The 18526-nt window shown below is 37.8% G+C and overlaps 1 protein-coding gene across 1 annotated transcript; it reads left to right on the top strand.

Moving 5' to 3' along the window:
* Positions 1–13786: 13786 nt before the first annotated feature.
* Cpr31A (Cuticular protein 31A) lies at positions 13787–17937 on the top strand. The gene is made up of 2 exons (XM_067769463.1): positions 13787–13934; positions 16740–17937. The coding sequence occupies exons 1-2, from the start codon at positions 13923–13925 to the stop codon at positions 17781–17783; spliced, it is 1056 nt and encodes a 351-aa protein (XP_067625564.1). The 5' UTR covers positions 13787–13922; the 3' UTR covers positions 17784–17937.
* Positions 17938–18526: the final 589 nt, after the last annotated feature.

Genomic DNA, 18526 nt, shown 5'->3' with positions numbered 1-18526 from the left:
TTTACCGGAAGGAAATAATAAACTAGGCAAAGAGGTACCCCCTTACCAAATCTCAAGCAAATTGCCCTTTGAAAAAGATTTAGTACAATCGGATTTTTAGATTTTTTGGAATAGGTCGTCCACTTCCGGAGAGAATTTTCTCAAATGAGCTGGTCGTGGAAGTACTCTTATACCAAATTCCAAGCAAATCGAAATACACACTATTTTTCTTTAGAATAGCTCGGCCTATGGTCCACTTCCCGGAATGAAAAGTTTCTAAAATACTACCTTGGTCAAAGAGGTACGTTGTACCGAAAGCAAGTCGCCTCATACATTAGATTTTTTGGAATAAGTTGCTTTCTCGTCCACTTCCTAGAACGATTTGTGAATCTAAAGCATCCCAAAATCTACTTGAACACACATACACAAAATTTCATTAAAATCGTTCCAGTGGCTTAGGATATATTTAAATATATTAAATATAAGATACATACATATGCGTTGCAATTTTTGTTAAAAACCATACAAAAATCTATACAGGCTAAATTTCGGGACAGTCCCAGGATATCGGGATTGAACTTTCTGAAAATACCGGGAGACCAAAAATCCAGAAAATCATCATCCCTACTAGGTATGTATGTATTGGTTTACTATTTAACGTCATTCATATTTTAAATAACTATTCTTGTTGCCATTAAAAAAAAAAAAAAAAAAATGTAAGGCGCGATAACCTCCGAAGAGATCTAAGGCCGAGCTTCTCTTCCAATTTGCGTCGTGCTCCTCTTGATTTTCCCTACAAATTGGCCGGACGGGACCTACATGTTTTATGCCGACTCCGAACGGCATCTGCAAGGCAGATGAGTTTTCACTGAGAGCTTTTCATGGCAGAAATACACCCGGAGCGCTTGCCAAACACTTCCGAGGGGCGACCCCGCTTAGAAAAATTTTCTTCTAATTGAAAAACCTTATTTCTAAAATTTTGATGTTGCTTTGCCCGGGGTGCGAACCCAGGGCATACGGTGTGATAGGCGGAGCACGCTACCATCACACCACGGTGGCCGCCAATAACTGACATTTAATTACAAATACTTACATATGTACATACTTATAAGATTACTAATTATGATTTTTGTATTAAAGACATTGAGGGAAATCTGTCTAATTAAATTTATATGGTCATAAGCGTTAACCGTTTAAGTTCCGTTCAAAAGTATTCGACTTAGGCTGTTTTTGCTTATGACCACAGCTAAAATGCACTTAAGGCGCTTATTTACAGTAAAATACTAAAGTAACAAAATAGTGACATTGCAATTTTGAAACGGGTTGATTATTTCTCGATTCATAGCTAATTAGTAGTTCCTAAAATTTTGGAGGTCAAATATTAAGACTGATTCAAGGCTAATATATGTGTACACATATATGTATTTTTGACACAAATAAAGTCAAGTGGGCCCGGCGGGTTTTGTTGGTTGGTTGGTTGGTTGCTGTGCAGCCCGGATATCAAAGAAACAATTGCTGCTGATATCGTTTGGCTAGTCGGTACTCCGTTCGAACCATTTGGAGCGGACAATGAACCTACTGATATCTTGGCGGCTATTATACATCGAAAAACGATCTTTAGCAGTGCAGCCGTTTTGCTCCGTTATTTCACCGCAAAGCTGAGACTTGCCAATCACCAACATGGTTTCCGAAAATTTAACAAAAAGCACCACCAAAGTCATCAGTTCTGAAACGTAACACCAAAACCAAGAAGAATTATAGAAAGGCTGCCGCAGGATGGTGCCCTATCCCCACTGTTGATTAAGTTTTACATATCAAAACTGCGTTCCCCACTCGAAGGATTTATCATTGTTTTCTACTGTTTCCCTAGTTTTTCCAGTTTTTCGCGTAACTTACCTTTATCGCCGATCAAATCTCCGGCGACTTTTTAGGCAACTATGTAGCCGCAGTTGTACCACTAAACTCAGAGTCGTAACAAAATCCACAAGACCTCTTGAAAAATGACAAAGAAATGCACATAGCTACCTGTATAGCAATTGGTCAGCTTGTTGTGTGTTAGGCGTCTACGATGTGGAGGAAGCTGCTACCTGGTCAAACCAAAAACAAGAAAACAAATACTTGGCGCGATTTACCTCCGAGAAGATTTAGGCTGAGCTTATCTTCCGATTTGCGTCGTGCTCCTTTTAATTTTCCCTACAAATTGGCGGGACGAGACCTACATGTTTTATGGCGACTACGAACGGCATCTGCAAGATGAACTTTCACTGCGAAGTTTTTCATGGCAGAAATACACTCAGAGTGTTTGCCAAATCACAGCCGATGGGCGGCCCAACAAGAAATACTTTTTTCTGATCGAAAAAACTTATTTCTATGTTTTGATACAACTTTTTCCGGTAGTTGAATCCGGTAGCCTCGGTGTGGTAGGCGGTTTTTGCCAAATAACTCCCGACGGGCGACCCCGACAAGAAATACTTTTTTCTGATTGAAAAGACTTGTTTCTATGTTTCGTTGCTACTTTCTCCGGTAGTTGAATCCGGTAGCCTCGGTGTGGTAGGCGGAGCACGCTACCATCACACCACGGCGTTCACCTGTCAAACCACCGCGCTCAAAACCGCCACGGGATGTCTTCTTATATCACCATAACATCGCCTACACATTGAGGTGGTAATACTCTTTATAAAAGACAGAAACGAAATGCAGTTTTTGTTTTATACTCAGAAACCTGGGCAGCTTAATATACATTTGATTGAAGAGACCCGGCCTCCCAGCGACATAAGAAGGCACCTGCGCAAGCACTATGAAAAAATACGGAGCATCAGAACTCATCAGTTTGAAGCAGATAAGCTTAAACAGACCCCCAGTGTTCTATCATGAGTCGGTAGCGTCATATGCCTATAAATGCCCGAAGAACCCCGTTCTCAGAGTCAGATACACGAAACTCGCTGCAGACCTTCTAGGGAGACGTGCGTCACTTGGCACAACGTCGGTCTGGATATTACAATAGATTAAACTCTTACTTATACAGAATCAACACCGGCATATGCAATGTATGCATGTCCTGCAAGTAATGTGTCTCCACATGACACTAACCAACTTTTTAATTTCAATGTGGAGGCATCCTATAATATCAATGTACCCTTAGGTCAACTCTGTTGAAGCTGTAAGTTTCCTAAGATTTCCATTGGAATGAAATGTATTGGAAAACTCTTTTCCGAAAGCCTCCCGGAAGTCAAGGATGTTAGCTCTGAGAAGTTTTTCATATATGTAAACGCAATGAGATGGATAAAGTTTGTTTGGGATTCGCTCCAGGGAACCAGCTTTTGAACATCCTTAAATTTTCTGGTGATGCTTTTTGATTCCAATCAGTAGCAGTGGTAACAATTAGAATTAGGTTCTTTAGCGATAGCCGAAGTAAATGAAGACTCGCGACTCCAATCACCAAGTTATATGGTTACTTATTTGGCACCTTATAGTTTAAACTATTTTGGCTGAACACAAAATCTCAATAGGCACTTCTATTTTTTGCCCCATGTTGCCCATTGGGGATTCCGAAATCGTTCTTGACTTGGTTCTTCCTCCCTGCGTTCCATACTCTATGAAGAGCCTCTTCACTGGTCGCACAACATGGCTATACTTAGAAGGCAGGTTTCGCGGTAATCGAATCTTGTGGATTGGACAAAGAAGATTTGGTTGGAACTCCTCGCCGCCGTATTTGGAAATATCAGCAGGCAACCCTTCAGCGCCTCCGTCTTTTTTCATATTGATATAGCTACTCTTATCATCTTCTCCTTGCATTCGATCTCAAAGTCGGACTAACTTATGATTTTAGAAAGCAGTAGTGAGGGAGGAGTTGCGTAGTCTTTTGCAGTCTATTGCGTTTGCAGCTTGCTTTCATACGTGCACGCGCGTGAAAGACAATACTTGGCGACGCAATCTCTCTTCCAATAAAAATCCAATATAAAAACTGCGCCTCTTTGCATGACAACTCCAGTAAATTTCACAAGTTCAATGGTTTTCCTTCATTGTTTCGTCCGTGGCATCTCTTGGATGGCATTGATGTCAGCATCGGCTTCACGAGCACATCATGGGACCGGTCATTATAGGTTTACTATCATTTTTATTGGAATATCGCGGGCCCTAAGCTCATTGCACAACACTCGGGAAATTATAAGGCCTTGAACGTGTTTAGCAAGCCTCTTTTTCTAAGACAGACTACTTCAAGGAAGAAAGCTGGTGAACTATCTTCTGCGATCGCCGTACACTCCAATTGGGTTTGGCTTTCTTCTTTAAACAGAGCTTTAGAGCATTACTTTATTTGAGACTGCCTTACATAAGAAATTTGGACTTTAATTTGATGACGATACAATTTAACATTCTTCATCATCCTTTGAAATTAGACACCACGCTATAAGACGAAACCAACACGTACCTAGACATTCGTACTCATTGGTTTAGCATATTGCCATAGATAGTTTATAATTATTGATGTGGAACTGATTGTAGTTGAGTTAATTAGTTCTGCCAAGAAATATATACATGCAAATGACGCGATGATTTGCATCCGGAGAACCGGGTTTTAAAGAATCCAATAAATTAGTGCAAACAATTACTGAAACAGGGCTTTAAAATATGGCTGAATAGATTCGGCAGATAAATTCACTGGTGTGTGCGGAATTGTGACCTATTGTGTGAGTGCCGATACCACGGTGTTGATGAATTCGTCGCTGTCTTCTCGTCGAAAATGCTCATCGCTACGGCACAAGCCATTGGTCATCGTACATGTGTATGTATGTAAGTCTACCAATCAAATATAAAGGCATGTTGAGTGCCAGACTGAATTTTGTTGGAACATACAGAAGTCCAATTGCAATCCTATCTAATTCATGTGAGCTTGCCAGCTTTACTTTCTACTGATGCCATGTTTCGCTAAATAATGATACCTATTTAATTCCCAAATAAAAAGAATGAAGGATTCTACATGTTCCTCCCCATACGATAGCTGAACTAGAAAGACATTGGTTATAGGAAAAGAGCTCGAGCAGCTTGGGACTATACAGTAACCAACATAATCATCTCTGTCGATTGGTGTTGCTCTACTATCTCAATGTAAATCTACGCTTAGGGCTAGGCGAATCAATATAGAAACCGAAAGCATACGGCCATATTCTCAAAGTGGATCCACAGATGACAATTAGCTCACGAAATGAACCCTAAATTGCGCCGAAATCATCATGATAACCATACCGTAGTGATGTAGTGATATCAAAATAGTTAATCTTGAGACTGTCAAGAATTGACGCCAAAAAGGAACCGGAAATAGCGCCAGTACGGTCGCAAAACAACACCATCTGAACCGGAAATAAGCGCTGACGGTTTCCCAGTGAGAGCCTGGTAGCCCAACGACGATCTACTATGTGACCTAGATATGAAATATTATTGGACAAGGGGGAAGGAGTGGCTTCGCTCCGTTTTCGAAAATTCCTTAGATATCGATCATGAAGAAGGCGAGTGCCAGGTACTCGTGAAACCCTAGAAAACCTCACCTAGAAAACTAAAGCTTTTAAATTACTTAAATAGAGCTCACACAGGGGAACAAGTCAAACCACAGCAGAGTTAACTTTAGTTTGGAGCTATTTGAGAAAAATTTCTTCGGAAACAGCCGATACAGACAAGTTATTGTTTTTTACTCGGCTTATTACCGTAAGCGAAATTATCGTTGAGTAATCGGTTTTTTGCGAGTTTCTTATCGGCTTGTTGGAGGTTATCGATGGCAAATCTACAACACGCCGTTGCCAAATTGGTAGAACCCGGATAAGAAATCAGTTTTGCTGTATAAAATCGATAACATTGTTATAGTATATCGGCAAGTTTTTGATAACAATTCTATAATTTTTCGGTGAAAAATCGATAACTTTTTGATATCATATAATTTTTAGCAGCAAAAACTCGACTACTTTTCGATAGCATATCGATAAGAAATCGTTAACACTGCGATATCAAATCCCTAACTTGTTGACGGCATATCGACAGCTGTTTGATAAATTTTCTATAACAAATGGATAACTTTGTGAAAATATATAGTATATAACTTTGCGATAAAAAATCGATAACTTTTCTATACCATATCCATAAGTTCGCATTAAATAATCGATAAAATTTTGAACATGAAGCGATCACTTTGCCACAAAAAAACCGATAGTTCAAAAATTTATTTTTATTTATTATTAGTGGGCCTCGAAGCACTGCGACCTTTGTGTAGTTCTATTGTGCATGACCTTTCAGTGTAATTATGTATGTGAAGGCTTTAAATGTATCTAAGTACCTCTTCAGGCTTTTTACTACATATCACATATAGATTAAGAGTCACACCACCTAGATGTGAGAGTCTCCGACTTGGCAGAGCGATGCATTCGCAAAGAATGTGAACCGGCGTTTCATCCTCCAGCTCACAGAAACGACAAATTTGAGTATCGGATAGATTTAACTTACCTAAGTAATATCGTAGACCACAGTTTCCTGTATAGTACCCAGTGAGAGTTCATAGGTCCTCGCTGCTTAGATTAATGATTTTGGATGATATTTTCGTTGCCGGAAGTATAAACAGTTTTACCTGTCTTTAACTTGGGCAGTCAATCCAGTGACGTGTGAGTTGTTTTGTTTCCCAGTTACTTATGGTTTCCCTGGTGGGTGCTTTTGTGAGTCCACAAAAGGGGCCTGGACCATCGATAATAAAATTATAACACTTCGTTAACAAATTGATAACTCGTCTATATCTCGTCGATAACACACCTTTAAGAAACCAAAAACTCGTTGATAAGAAATAGAAAACATGCCATCAACACATCGATAAAAAACGCCTTTGATGCAACTCCATTCAGCTGTTATGGTGTGATTGAGTCGCAAAGACGAACGTCTGGACATTCAACCAACCAAAGATTTACATTTATAATATTAATATGGCAACCCTGCTAAACACCGGTTGAATAATCATAACCGGCAACTCAACTATGTACCACAGCAATTAGTCTCTCCCGTTTACACACAAAACTATATGATGGATGAATGAAAATGTTTACACTGATTACAAAATCACTGTCATTGTCAGTGGCATGACCAGTCCGGCTATGCATCAAATCAGCAAACTCTCTGTAGATGTATCTGCCATGCTTGTCTGCAATAGATTCCTTTAATGTGTTAACATTTTCACGGTAGCAGTAACGGTATACATACTTACATACAATATTACTGATACAGACACTAAGCGTGTGAATAATTGCAGGTGTGCTATTGCTTATATTTCTATGTATGAAGGGATAAAGTGCTCGCCTGTTGAGCATGTCTTATGTACTTTGTCTTTTGGTAGTATAATTGAAAATTTAGAAACAATCAGGTTGAGGTTATTGCGCTAAGCATTATGAAATTTGCATTACTTTTTGATTTGTGACACAACTTTGCAATTATTTCTTATAAGCCTCTGGGTAACTTTTCTTAAAGTTATAAAGTTATAAATTTAAGCTCGAAAAGCAAAGTTAACTGTCGTTATTGGTATGTATTAGACTGAATAAAAAAACAGGCAAAGGTTATATTGATATGGACATTTTCAATGTTTTTTTGCAAATGTATCCGAACTCGAATTTTGAACTCTAATTTTTTTGTATTTTTTTTTTTCCATTTTTCTCACATTTAAATAAATGCTTCTTTTATATATATCAGATTTCTTCTTTTCTCTTCTCTTCTCTTCTCTTCTCTTCTCTTCTCTTCTCTTCTCTTCTCTTCTCTTCTCTTCTCTTCTCTTCTCTTCTCTTCTCTTCTCTTCTCTTCTCTTCTCTTCTCTTCTCTTCTCTTCTCTTCTCTTCCTCTTCTCTTCTCTTCTCTTCTCTTCTCTTCTCTTCTCTTCTCTTCTCTTCTCTTCTCTTCTCTTCTCTTCTCCTCTCCTCTCCTCTCCTCTCTTCTCTTCTCTTCTATTCTCTTCTCTTCTCTTTCTTCTCTTTCTCTTCTCTTCTCTTCTCTTCTCTCCTCTTATCTTCTCTTCTCTTCTTTTCTCTTCTCTTCACTAATCCCCCTCCTTTCTTCTCCACTACTACTATCTCTTTTTTTCCTACTCTACCCTACACTCCGCTCCTCGCTTTTCCGCTCCACGCCTCGCCTCTCCTTTTTTTATTTTAGTAGCTAACAAAGTAGTGCACAAAATTGTTGCAACCAACAAAACGAATAAATATTCCAACCTGAATATTCTCGTTTTGTTTTTCTAAACACTTTGAATATCAGCAAAGAAAAGTACACGCTTAATCATATTGTGGCGAATTTTAACATCACTAAGCTGTTATTAAATAAAGGCACAACAACAATAAAGCAATCTGCACTCTTGTGCAGGTAAACAAATCAATCATCATTTACACACATACATACAAGGCAACGGAGAGATACTCACAAACACATGTAATCATCAGCCGAAGTAGTACTCACATATACACACGCATATGCTACAAACTACAAATATACATGTATATGGCTGGTAACCAAGCATGAAGTTCGCGAAATTACTAGACCTTAGAAGAAATGGGTGAACGAGGAAACCGAGAGTATAAAAGCAGCGCAAGATGAGGCATGACTAATTAGTTTTGATTTAAGCACGATATTGGTTGTGAAGTATGAGTGTTATTGTGAAGTACCCTCAAAGTAGTCTAATAAAGACCATTTTGCATTATTGAATATTGGAGCTATTTATTCAACAGTTTAGCGAACGTTAGCAGAAGGTTTGGAATAAGCGGGATTCCCAAAATTCGTTACAATATTCTCTGACTCTTGCGCTATACTTCCAACAAAGTAATGATGCACACACTCTTCTTTCATTTCCTCGCGAGATCAAATCTAAGTTCGTTTGAATGAGGCCTGCTGATTTTCTCAACACAACTACATGAAACACATAGTTTGCGTGTCTATAGTCTCATAGCTTAAATACGTGTTTGGCATTGGTGGTGGTGCTACTTTAAATTAATATCTAAGCGCTATATTTATTTTTTTTTTGAAATTTTTGTAATAGCCTGCAGTTCTCCTTCAGAAGACCTATCGCTACGTATATAATTGTTTATACCTAAGAATAGTTTGCCCCCAAAAGGGGGGCGAAATTTTCAACTTGCCTATTTATATATATATTAGTTGTTCTAAAAATGTATAAAGTGTTGACCAATTTTTTTATCTTGTTTAAAATAATAATTTTTTAATAATTATTTTTCCTTTTTTTATGACTGTCACAACTTTACCTGACTAATTTTGGATAATTTTTAATAACATTTTGCAAACTTTTCATTGTAATTAAAAAAATGTCTCAATTGTTTTTGTTTTATCGGCCTACTGTTAAAGGATTCTAGGTTCGATTCGAGCTCAAGGTCTCTGCCAATAATTTTTATGATAATTTTTTTTTTAATTTTTCTATAATTCAAAAATAATTTTTTGGTTTTGGAATAGAAGATAGAAATTTATTTTTATGGCAGGTGTCTCAAAAATTCTCCATCTTCTATTTCAAAATTAAAAACTAATTTTTAATTATAGAAAAATTAAAAAAAAAAACAATAATTATTATAAAAGTTATTGTCATAGACCTTGAGCTCGAATCAGACCTTAAATATTATTTATATTTTTGCTTTTAATTTAAAAAATGTATATTCATCCAGAATTTCCAGATAAATTATAAACAGAAACAAATTTTCGCCGAACTTACACCAAATGATAAAATGCTTTACATATTGTGGCGAATATTAGCATTTCTAACACCACCATGCTGTTAGTAAATAATAACAACAACAAAAACAGCAAGCAGCCACACTTATGTACGAGGCAACGAGGAATATTACATACACATAACCAGCAGCTTGAAGCAGTGAGATTATTTCACATGCATATATGTAGCCGGCAGCTAAGAGCAGAAGTTGTTACTCATACATACACACGCATAGGGCTAGAAGAAAAAAATTAACTACAGATATACATATATATAGCTAAATAGCCAAGCATGCGATACAACTGTTCTAGAAGGCATGGTCGTGTAACGTCTAGAGACCTTAGGAGAAATAGGCGTACGAAGTAACTGAGAGTATAAAAGCAGCGCATGATGAGGAATCAGTAATCGGTTTGATTTAAACACGCTATTAAATAAAAAATAAATGTAAGGCGCGATAACCTCCGAAGAGATCTAAGGCCGAGCTTCTCTTCCAATTTGCGTCGTGCTCCTCTTGATTTTTCCCTACAAATTGGCCGGACGGGACCTACATGTTTTATGCCGACTCCGAACGGCATCTGCAAGGCAGATGAGTTTTCACTGAGAGCTTTTCATGGCAAAAATACAATCGGAGCGCGTGCCAGACACTGCCGAGGGGCGACCCCGCTTAGAAAAATTTTCTTCTAATTGAAAAATCGTATTTCTAAAATTTTGATGTTGCTTTGCCCGGGAGTTGAACCCAGGGCATACGGTGTGATAGGCGGAGCACGCTACCATCACACCACGGTGGCCGCCAACGGTGATTGTGAATTACTATTCCCAAAGTAGTCTAAATAAAGGCCATTTTGTTATACTCGTTACAATATTTTAATTTTCAGCCGATTTCTTAAAAATAATGTATATATCTAACTTTTTTGGCAGCATTTCATTTTCTTTAAAACTATTTGTTTAAATTGCATAAAATGTTCTCTAAAAAAAATTTAATAAAATAGATTGCACGTGATTTTCAATTTAATTCAGCCAACATACAATTACATGCCTAATTGTCTTTGCAAATTATTGACAACAGTTGTCAATTAATAAATGCCAAACAGTGTTTTTAATTAAATTCTGGCGGCAACATAGCTGAATTTTTACGTCAATACTCAGTTTTTTTTCAATTAAATTTTATATGCGGCTATATTACGTAGGTACATAGTAAATCGAAATTATACTTTGATAAAAACTTAAATGATAGCAATCAATTTTTGTGGGTTTCTTCCGTTTTCTGGATAATTCTGTGTATACGTGAGTATGTATGCATGTGTGTGTGTTAAACACTGTATTTTGTATATATAAATGTGCATTTGTGGGTGTGTTGCCTGGGATTTTGACTGCTAAACGCTAAGCAGATTAAATGTCACTGTGACTTGACAACAACATTGAACTCTAAAATCAATCGTTAAACCAGTTTTGCTAGAACAACAACGCTAACAGCAACTGTCACAGCAGCCATTAAGCTGTGGATGTGTGAAAAAGTTTAAAGTGCATAGGAAAAAAAAATGTTGAAAAAATTGTATTTAGAACTAACTTTGTTAATTGAAGTAATCAAAACGTGCACTGCCATCGAAAATTGAAATCGCTCAATCGATCAATTTGATTTAAAAAACTTTTTTGTGTTTAATTTCGTCTACTTTTTTAGCCACAATTTTATTTGACAATATATTGAATATGTATTTCGATATGTGGGGCCATTCCATGTCAATCATGATCACCTACTGACCCACTCATGGTGAGTCCATTTTCTTAAGCGGCCGAGGTTCTGGCGACTCTAAGCTTCTTATGCAACTGAGGGGTGGGGGTGGGATGGTCTGGACGGTTCAGTGTGGGTCATATTAAATCGTTCCCGATATGGTCGGACATGTAAATCAATGGTTCTTGTTAACGGAACGTACCGGATATATTTCAACAGCGATAAAACTCCCCAAAACCTGTGGGGAGTGTCTTTAGTGCTACAACAACAACAACAACCACAACAAATTATGGTTTTAAATCGGCTTGTTATCGAAAGCGCATTATAATCGCCAGGTCAACGGCCGTTCGAAGCCGGCATAAATTATTTAGGCCACGTTCCGCCACTTTGTGGGAAGAATTAAACGGAGCCCGACGCGAATTGGCCTTAATACTTTAAGAGGTTAATAATAGATATTTGTTTAGTATTTATTAGATATTTTTGTAGCCCGTATCTGTTTCATAGCAAACCGATGAGTCGTCGATAACACGCCGATAACAAATCGGTAACAATTCAATGAAATGTCGATAACTTTTCGATATAAAACCGATAATCTTTCGATAATAAACCGCTTACTTTCGCCCGCTTTTCGATATAGATCCAGAATTTGTTTATAACGAGTTGATATTAACCTGATAACTTTTCGATAAGAACTGATGTTTTTGATAACTAATCGATAACATTTAGACAGATAATCGATAACCTTTCGATATTAAATCGATAGTATTTTGATTAGATATCGATAACTTTTTGACAACTTATTGGTAGGAATCGATAACTTTTCGATAAATAATAGATTACTTTTCTATAATAAATCAATAGCTTTTCAATAACAAACCGATAACTCATCAATTAATTCAGTAAGTCATTGATAACCTTAGTTATCTATAGCAAATTTATAACATTTCGATAGAAAATCGATAACTGTCTATACATCGTACATAACACGCCTATGTTTAACAAATCGACAAATCATCGGTAACAAAGCATTAAAACTTCAATAACAAATTGATAACGCGCCGTCCGGTTTCGGTTCCAGCTTTTGTTTTGACATGCAATCATTGTGTTCCTCTACCTCCTTTTCTTTTTCCTTTCTTTTCCTGTCCTCTTCTTTCCTTTCCTTTCTTTACCTTACGCAGGCTTCGCAAACGTGACGATAAAAATAATCCTCGTTACTGTCATCCACTTCAGTATCGTTGGTGTTGTTGCATTAACTATAAAGACACACCCCGAAGGTTTTGGTACCAGCTCGACCATCTCGGGAACGATTAATATGACCACAGTAAACCTCCTGGGCCATCCAAGCCAAGATGTTTACACATCAAAAATCATACAATTATCAGCAGACCTGGCAAACGTTGTTCTGTCTTAGCTTTGGGGTATCTGCATAACTTTTAGGAAGTTTTTACCTCTTCCTCTGTCTCTGCTCCACTTCCCGGAAAAAAGGTATCGTAAATACTGATCTAGGCAAAAGGCTACATACATAAAAACCAAATTTTCGAATCATGAATAGAATTTGATACTCCACAGGAAAGGAACACTTTCCGGGCGGCTGTGAAGCTATCTTGCAAATTTGAATAAAATCGGCGTAGTGTTTTCGGAGTCCTTAAGCTGCATACAAACATACATCCTTATTTATATTTATAGAAAATTGTCAAACTAAGCGTGGAATTGCCCAGTTACGCATGTCGTTTGAATCCCACTTACTAAATTTTTGGCTTAATTTTTCGCTGTTTATTTTATAAATTTATTTACATATCTTTTGGTTTTTATTATTTTTTTTTTTATTGTACTTTATTTTATTTTTGTAATTTTTTTTTAATCGTTTGTAACTTCTCGGCACGTATACGTAATGGCATATCAACTAGTTTTTCGCGAGCACATGTCATCCGGTTCAATTTGTACGATACTTTTTTCGAACAACAACAACAATTGAAAGTAAAATTTGTATTTGTAGTAGTTGGAATTGTAGTTAGCAACTAATTTGTATACAAAGTCATGTCTAACTTACTTACATACAATGTTTGGGCATTTTTCGATAATTTCCTTTTGTTCTTTGTTTTGGTGAGTGTTGTTGGTCTTTTGGACTCTTTAACGATGTTTGACTTATTTGCTTAAATTTTTTGTTAATGCAAACTCAAACATATTTTCGACACTTTATTTGTTGTTTCTTTTTTTTTACATTTTTTTGCTACCTTTTTTGGCAGCTCCCTTCAATATATCAATTTTTGGCATTTTTTCATTCTTTTTTTTTAGCTAATTCTCTTGTTAGAGTATAAAATAGTTGTCACCGCCTGTCGACAGCATCACAACATCATTGTTAGTTCATTGTGTAACAACAACACGTGGCTCAGTGTAGTGTACATATATAATTTACATATCCTCGTTAAATTAAATACTTTGGCGTTGGTGTTCACTTTTTCTTACTAAAATTTTCGTAATTTTAATAAAGCAATGGCCAGCAAAGTAAGTGAAAAATTTAGTGCAGCAAAAATTTGATTATGTTTAATGAAATATGAATAGAATAAAAAAAAATGGGGTAAAAATAAATAACCCGTGGAAAGCACATGAAAGGATAGAAGACGTATGTTCAAAAAAAAAAATTTTTTATTTCACATCCTGTCAAGTGGATATTAAATTAAATTGTGTACAAAAAAGAAAAAAAAATAAGCAAAAAAAATCGTCCAAGAAGGGCAGTGACTTTGAATGCGAAACGGGACAAAATATTTCCCACAAAGAAGATTAGAGTAGACACGGCTTTTGTGGCTTTCAAATTGAACTCAGTGGTTTGTGATGGAACGCAGTGAAGAAGCCAACAACCTTTTAGTAGGAAAGAGCTATTATTTGTTAAAGGCTGACTGGCATGTGGTGAGCCTTTTGTATGTAGCTTAGAGTGTTTTTGAGGAGGGGTGACATAAGGTCAACGGCCAAAAGGCCATTTGACATTATTACCACTTCAAATGTCCTTAAGATCAATTAGCCTTATGACCACTTCAAATAAACAATTGACTTTATGTCCTTTCTAAATCTGAATTTATTGTCGTTTAGGAATTTTCTGTTTGCCTATATAACCACTTCATATGGTTATTTGTCTTTATGTCGTTTCTCAATTTGACTTTATGGCAATTTGGGAAATTTCTGTTTGACCATATAACCATTTCGGGAAAGAGAACGTAATCATATACAGCAATTTAAAATCAGGATAAAAGCAAAAGGCTTCTGCAGTATTGCTTAGACGTTTAGTTGAATACAAATGTTCTCCTTGTCACAAAGGAAACCTCAACGACCGAGCTTTTAAGCCGATTTTGCAAGGAAAAGTAGCACCGCAGTTATTCTCACTTTAAAGAAATCCACGCTGAACCAATACTTATTTCGATTTTTCACTAAAAAGAGAAACATAACTGTAATTCAACAGTTGTTAACATTTTAATACGTGGAGGCGCGAAATAAAATAGTTGACCGTATGACCTTTGATAAAAAAGAAGTGGCTTTATGACCATTTCGGAAAAGCAGGATGATTACAGCGTCAATACCTTGACACTCAAACCATTTGAAATTTGACGTTGTGACTATTTCATTTGGTTATTGAAGTGGCCATAACGTCAATTGACGTGAAGACAGTTGACTTTATGTCATTCCTCCGTATTTTGCCTGGAGCTCTCTGTCAGCGCGAAATTTAGGCTGCCTTAGACTAACAAAGTCACTCATATCACTAAGAGAGGACTGCCGGCTCATAACGGGTATTCTGACTGGACGCTGCCTTTTGTCGTGATATGACTTTAAATAAGTCTGTCTGTTTCTTGGTCGTGATCCGCGTCGATATTTGGAGTTCGTAGCGTGTGAAGATCTAGAACACTCGTGCTATGTTAGTCGTTAATCACGACGTTATCGATTTGGTTTCAGGCTCTTCGTTCTGGAAGTAGCCAAGTAGCTTGCATAACCTTTTATATGCTGGTATTGCAGATTCACATATTTCGAGGAAGTTAAACCACAACCTGTTGAAAAATGCTATATCCTGCAAGCTGAGTTTTCCATATATAGGACAAAAGACTTCTTACTCACGCTGGCGTTAAAGCCCACGATCCTCGTGGCAGTCAGCGTATCTCTTATTCAGCTTCTTATAAAAAGATAGCTTATCCACGTCGGTCGCATCATCTTTTGGTGTGTATACGCAAATAAATTTAATATCGAATAACCTCGCTTTGATGCAGATCACGGTGAGACGCTCACTTATACCCACGAATAACATTATTTGACAGACAAATCTTTTTCGCACCACGAAACCAGCATCGGGGTCCAAATTACACTTCTTGTCTCAAGGCCTTCTTGACCTTTTGCCTTGCTACGTATATCGTCCCTCCTGAATGGTAGTGCCATTGCTTTAACCAGGACATCAACCAGGTGCACCTTCTCATCCAAGGTCCCGAACATTTCAGCTAAATGATGTCGAATTAAGGTCTTAAATTTTTTGCCGTGATCGTCATCAGCAAAAAGTCATCTTGTCCGAGGTTCGTTACCTAGGTTTTTTGCCTACAGATCGGTTTTGAGCTCAATACCAAAATTAATAAAACTACTTCCAATTTTACATTGGGCATTCGGATTTTGAGTTCTAAACAATCCTAGATCATACTTAAAGTTACTCTGTTTCGGTTTTTGGTTTGCCCCAGTCATAACAGAAGAATAAATTGAATCAATAATAGTAAGCATTGAGACCCGCTGGGCTAACAAACTATGGAGCACTTTCATTCACTGAAGCTCAACTTCGTCCAATGTAAGGGTTTTGGAATTTATCGTTTGGGAACGACCTTCGAAGAGTTTTTTCCCACTATCGCCATATTTTGAGTATCAAAATTAGATAGTTTTAAGACTTATTTAGAAGGATATTTGATTAGGTATGAAGTATTGAGGTTTCATCTTGAAATGTTGTGTGTTGTGAAATGATGACAAAGATAGTGAGGGGTTTTTTTAAGAGCTTGAAATTTAATAAAAATTTATATCGAATACAAGGAAGCTTCGGGTGTATTTAGACTTATTACCTCCCATGATATTTAAACATCGACAACCTTACTTCTGATGACAGACTCCAACAAGCGGTCCAGTCAGACCTTTTTAATGATAACTGAAGTCTAGCGAGAACTTGGGTCTTTCTCGGGGGTTGGGTCCTGAAATAGTATAAATTATTTACATTTATTTATTTATACGCTGAAAGTTGCATTCAACTCTTTGTTTGACTATTTGCTAAGACCTGTTTTCTTTCTAAATTACTTACAGTTCCTAACCCTACTCTCGCTCTTGGTACTAGCCGCTTCTTGCTTGGCTGGCGTTACCACATACAGCTATACTCCATACGCAACCTATCAGCACTATCCCGCCGCATCTGTGACTACCTACTCTAGTCCCGCCGCGCAACAATATGTCTATCAGCAAGCCGCACCAGCCTACTATCAACAATCGCCAGTCTACACAAGGTCTTATGTATCATCAGCACCTGTGGTAGCTGCTGCACCAACTGCCCGAACAGTCGCTGCTGCACCAGCCGTCTATCATAATTCCCCATTCGTTACAAAGGCATACGTAGCTTCAGCGCCTATTGTTAAGACTGTCACCGCTGCTGCGCCTGCAACCTACGTGGCTGGCGCTGCTCCTGTTGTTACCAAAACTGTTGTTGCTGGTGCTGCACCCGCTGCTATTGTGAAACAAGTGGAAATCGAATCTGAACCCCAATATGACTTCGAGTATGGCGTACATGACTCACTTACCGGTGATATTAAAAGTCAGAGGGAGAGCCGCTCTGGTGGCAATGTTGCTGGTTCTTACAGTGTTGTGGATGCGGATGGTTACAAGCGCACAGTTACCTATACAGCGGATGATTTAAATGGTTTCAATGCTGTTGTCCAACGTGAACCGATTGTTGCCCGTGCAGCTGTTGTTGCTGCGCCAGCTGCTACTCTCGTGCAACCAGTGCAACAGGTGGTAGCTGCTCAAGCAGTTGTGCCAGTACATCAACAACACATACAATACTTACCACAACAGCAACATCAAATTGCTGTTGCCCAACCAGCGGAACAACAGCCAGAGCAGCCATCCGTTGAACCAGTGCCGGTTGAGTACCCTGAACAGCAATCAGAGTTCGTGCAACAGCAACAACAACACCAACAACAACACATTCAATCACAATACCCCCAAGGCCAAGACTTTCCACCCTACCAACAACAACATGCTGAAGGTGATGACTCTGATGTTGTGGATTTACGAGCGACCAACAATGCTGCACCATCTAAAGTTAATTCGCCCGCTCCGGCAGCGAAAGCGTAAACTTTATTCAAAATGTGATTTCAAGGGTAGTTTGTTGAGTTTTTTAGTTGTCCCTGGTTGAAAGGAATAACGTAAAAATGAAGATAAATGCATTTATTAAATGGTTTAAAGATTGAAATTAATAAAAGAAACGAATATTTAAATTGAAAACAAAGTTACAAGCGATTTTATTTGGGGTGGATCAAATAAGTTTTGCTTTGGCGCTGAGATAATCAAGGAATCACAAAAAATAAGCTTCTAGTTACGCTTTATGAGAAACTCAGTAGAGGTACGAATGTAGGAGCATAGATAAATGACATTGTGAGCAGGGGATATATGTATGTATGTAAGTCTATCATCCTCTTTGGACGGAATCGAGGACATATTACAATGTCTTCACGGTGAACTGACAGCTATATGGACACTTCCCCATGACTTTTCTCTAAAACTCTGACAGTCAAGTAGTGACGATTCAAACAGAAAAGATAACAAGAGGCCTTACAGCATTCAATCTGTTCAGGGATCTCTATGCAGAGGAAACAAAGTTCAAATGGGGTCTGTAACTCACGTCTGGGATATCTGCATTAGCTGCACGATTTGTGGTATTCAGAGGACGCTGTCTGCTGAGGCTGCATAGCAAGGAAGAAAAGCTTCTAGCAAAGATCCCTATGCAATGTTAGCAAAGCTAGAGTATGCACAAATTGAAAAATTTGAACCTTCCTTGGACGCACGCAAAGGTTAAGTTTTCACCTTGCCGGAAATGG

Source organism: Eurosta solidaginis, chromosome 2 (assembly GCF_040869045.1).
Source record: "Eurosta solidaginis isolate ZX-2024a chromosome 2, ASM4086904v1, whole genome shotgun sequence".
NCBI lineage: Eukaryota > Metazoa > Arthropoda > Insecta > Diptera > Tephritidae > Eurosta > Eurosta solidaginis.
Note: the sequence above shows the minus strand (reverse complement) of the source record. Positions and strands in the feature narration are given on the sequence as shown.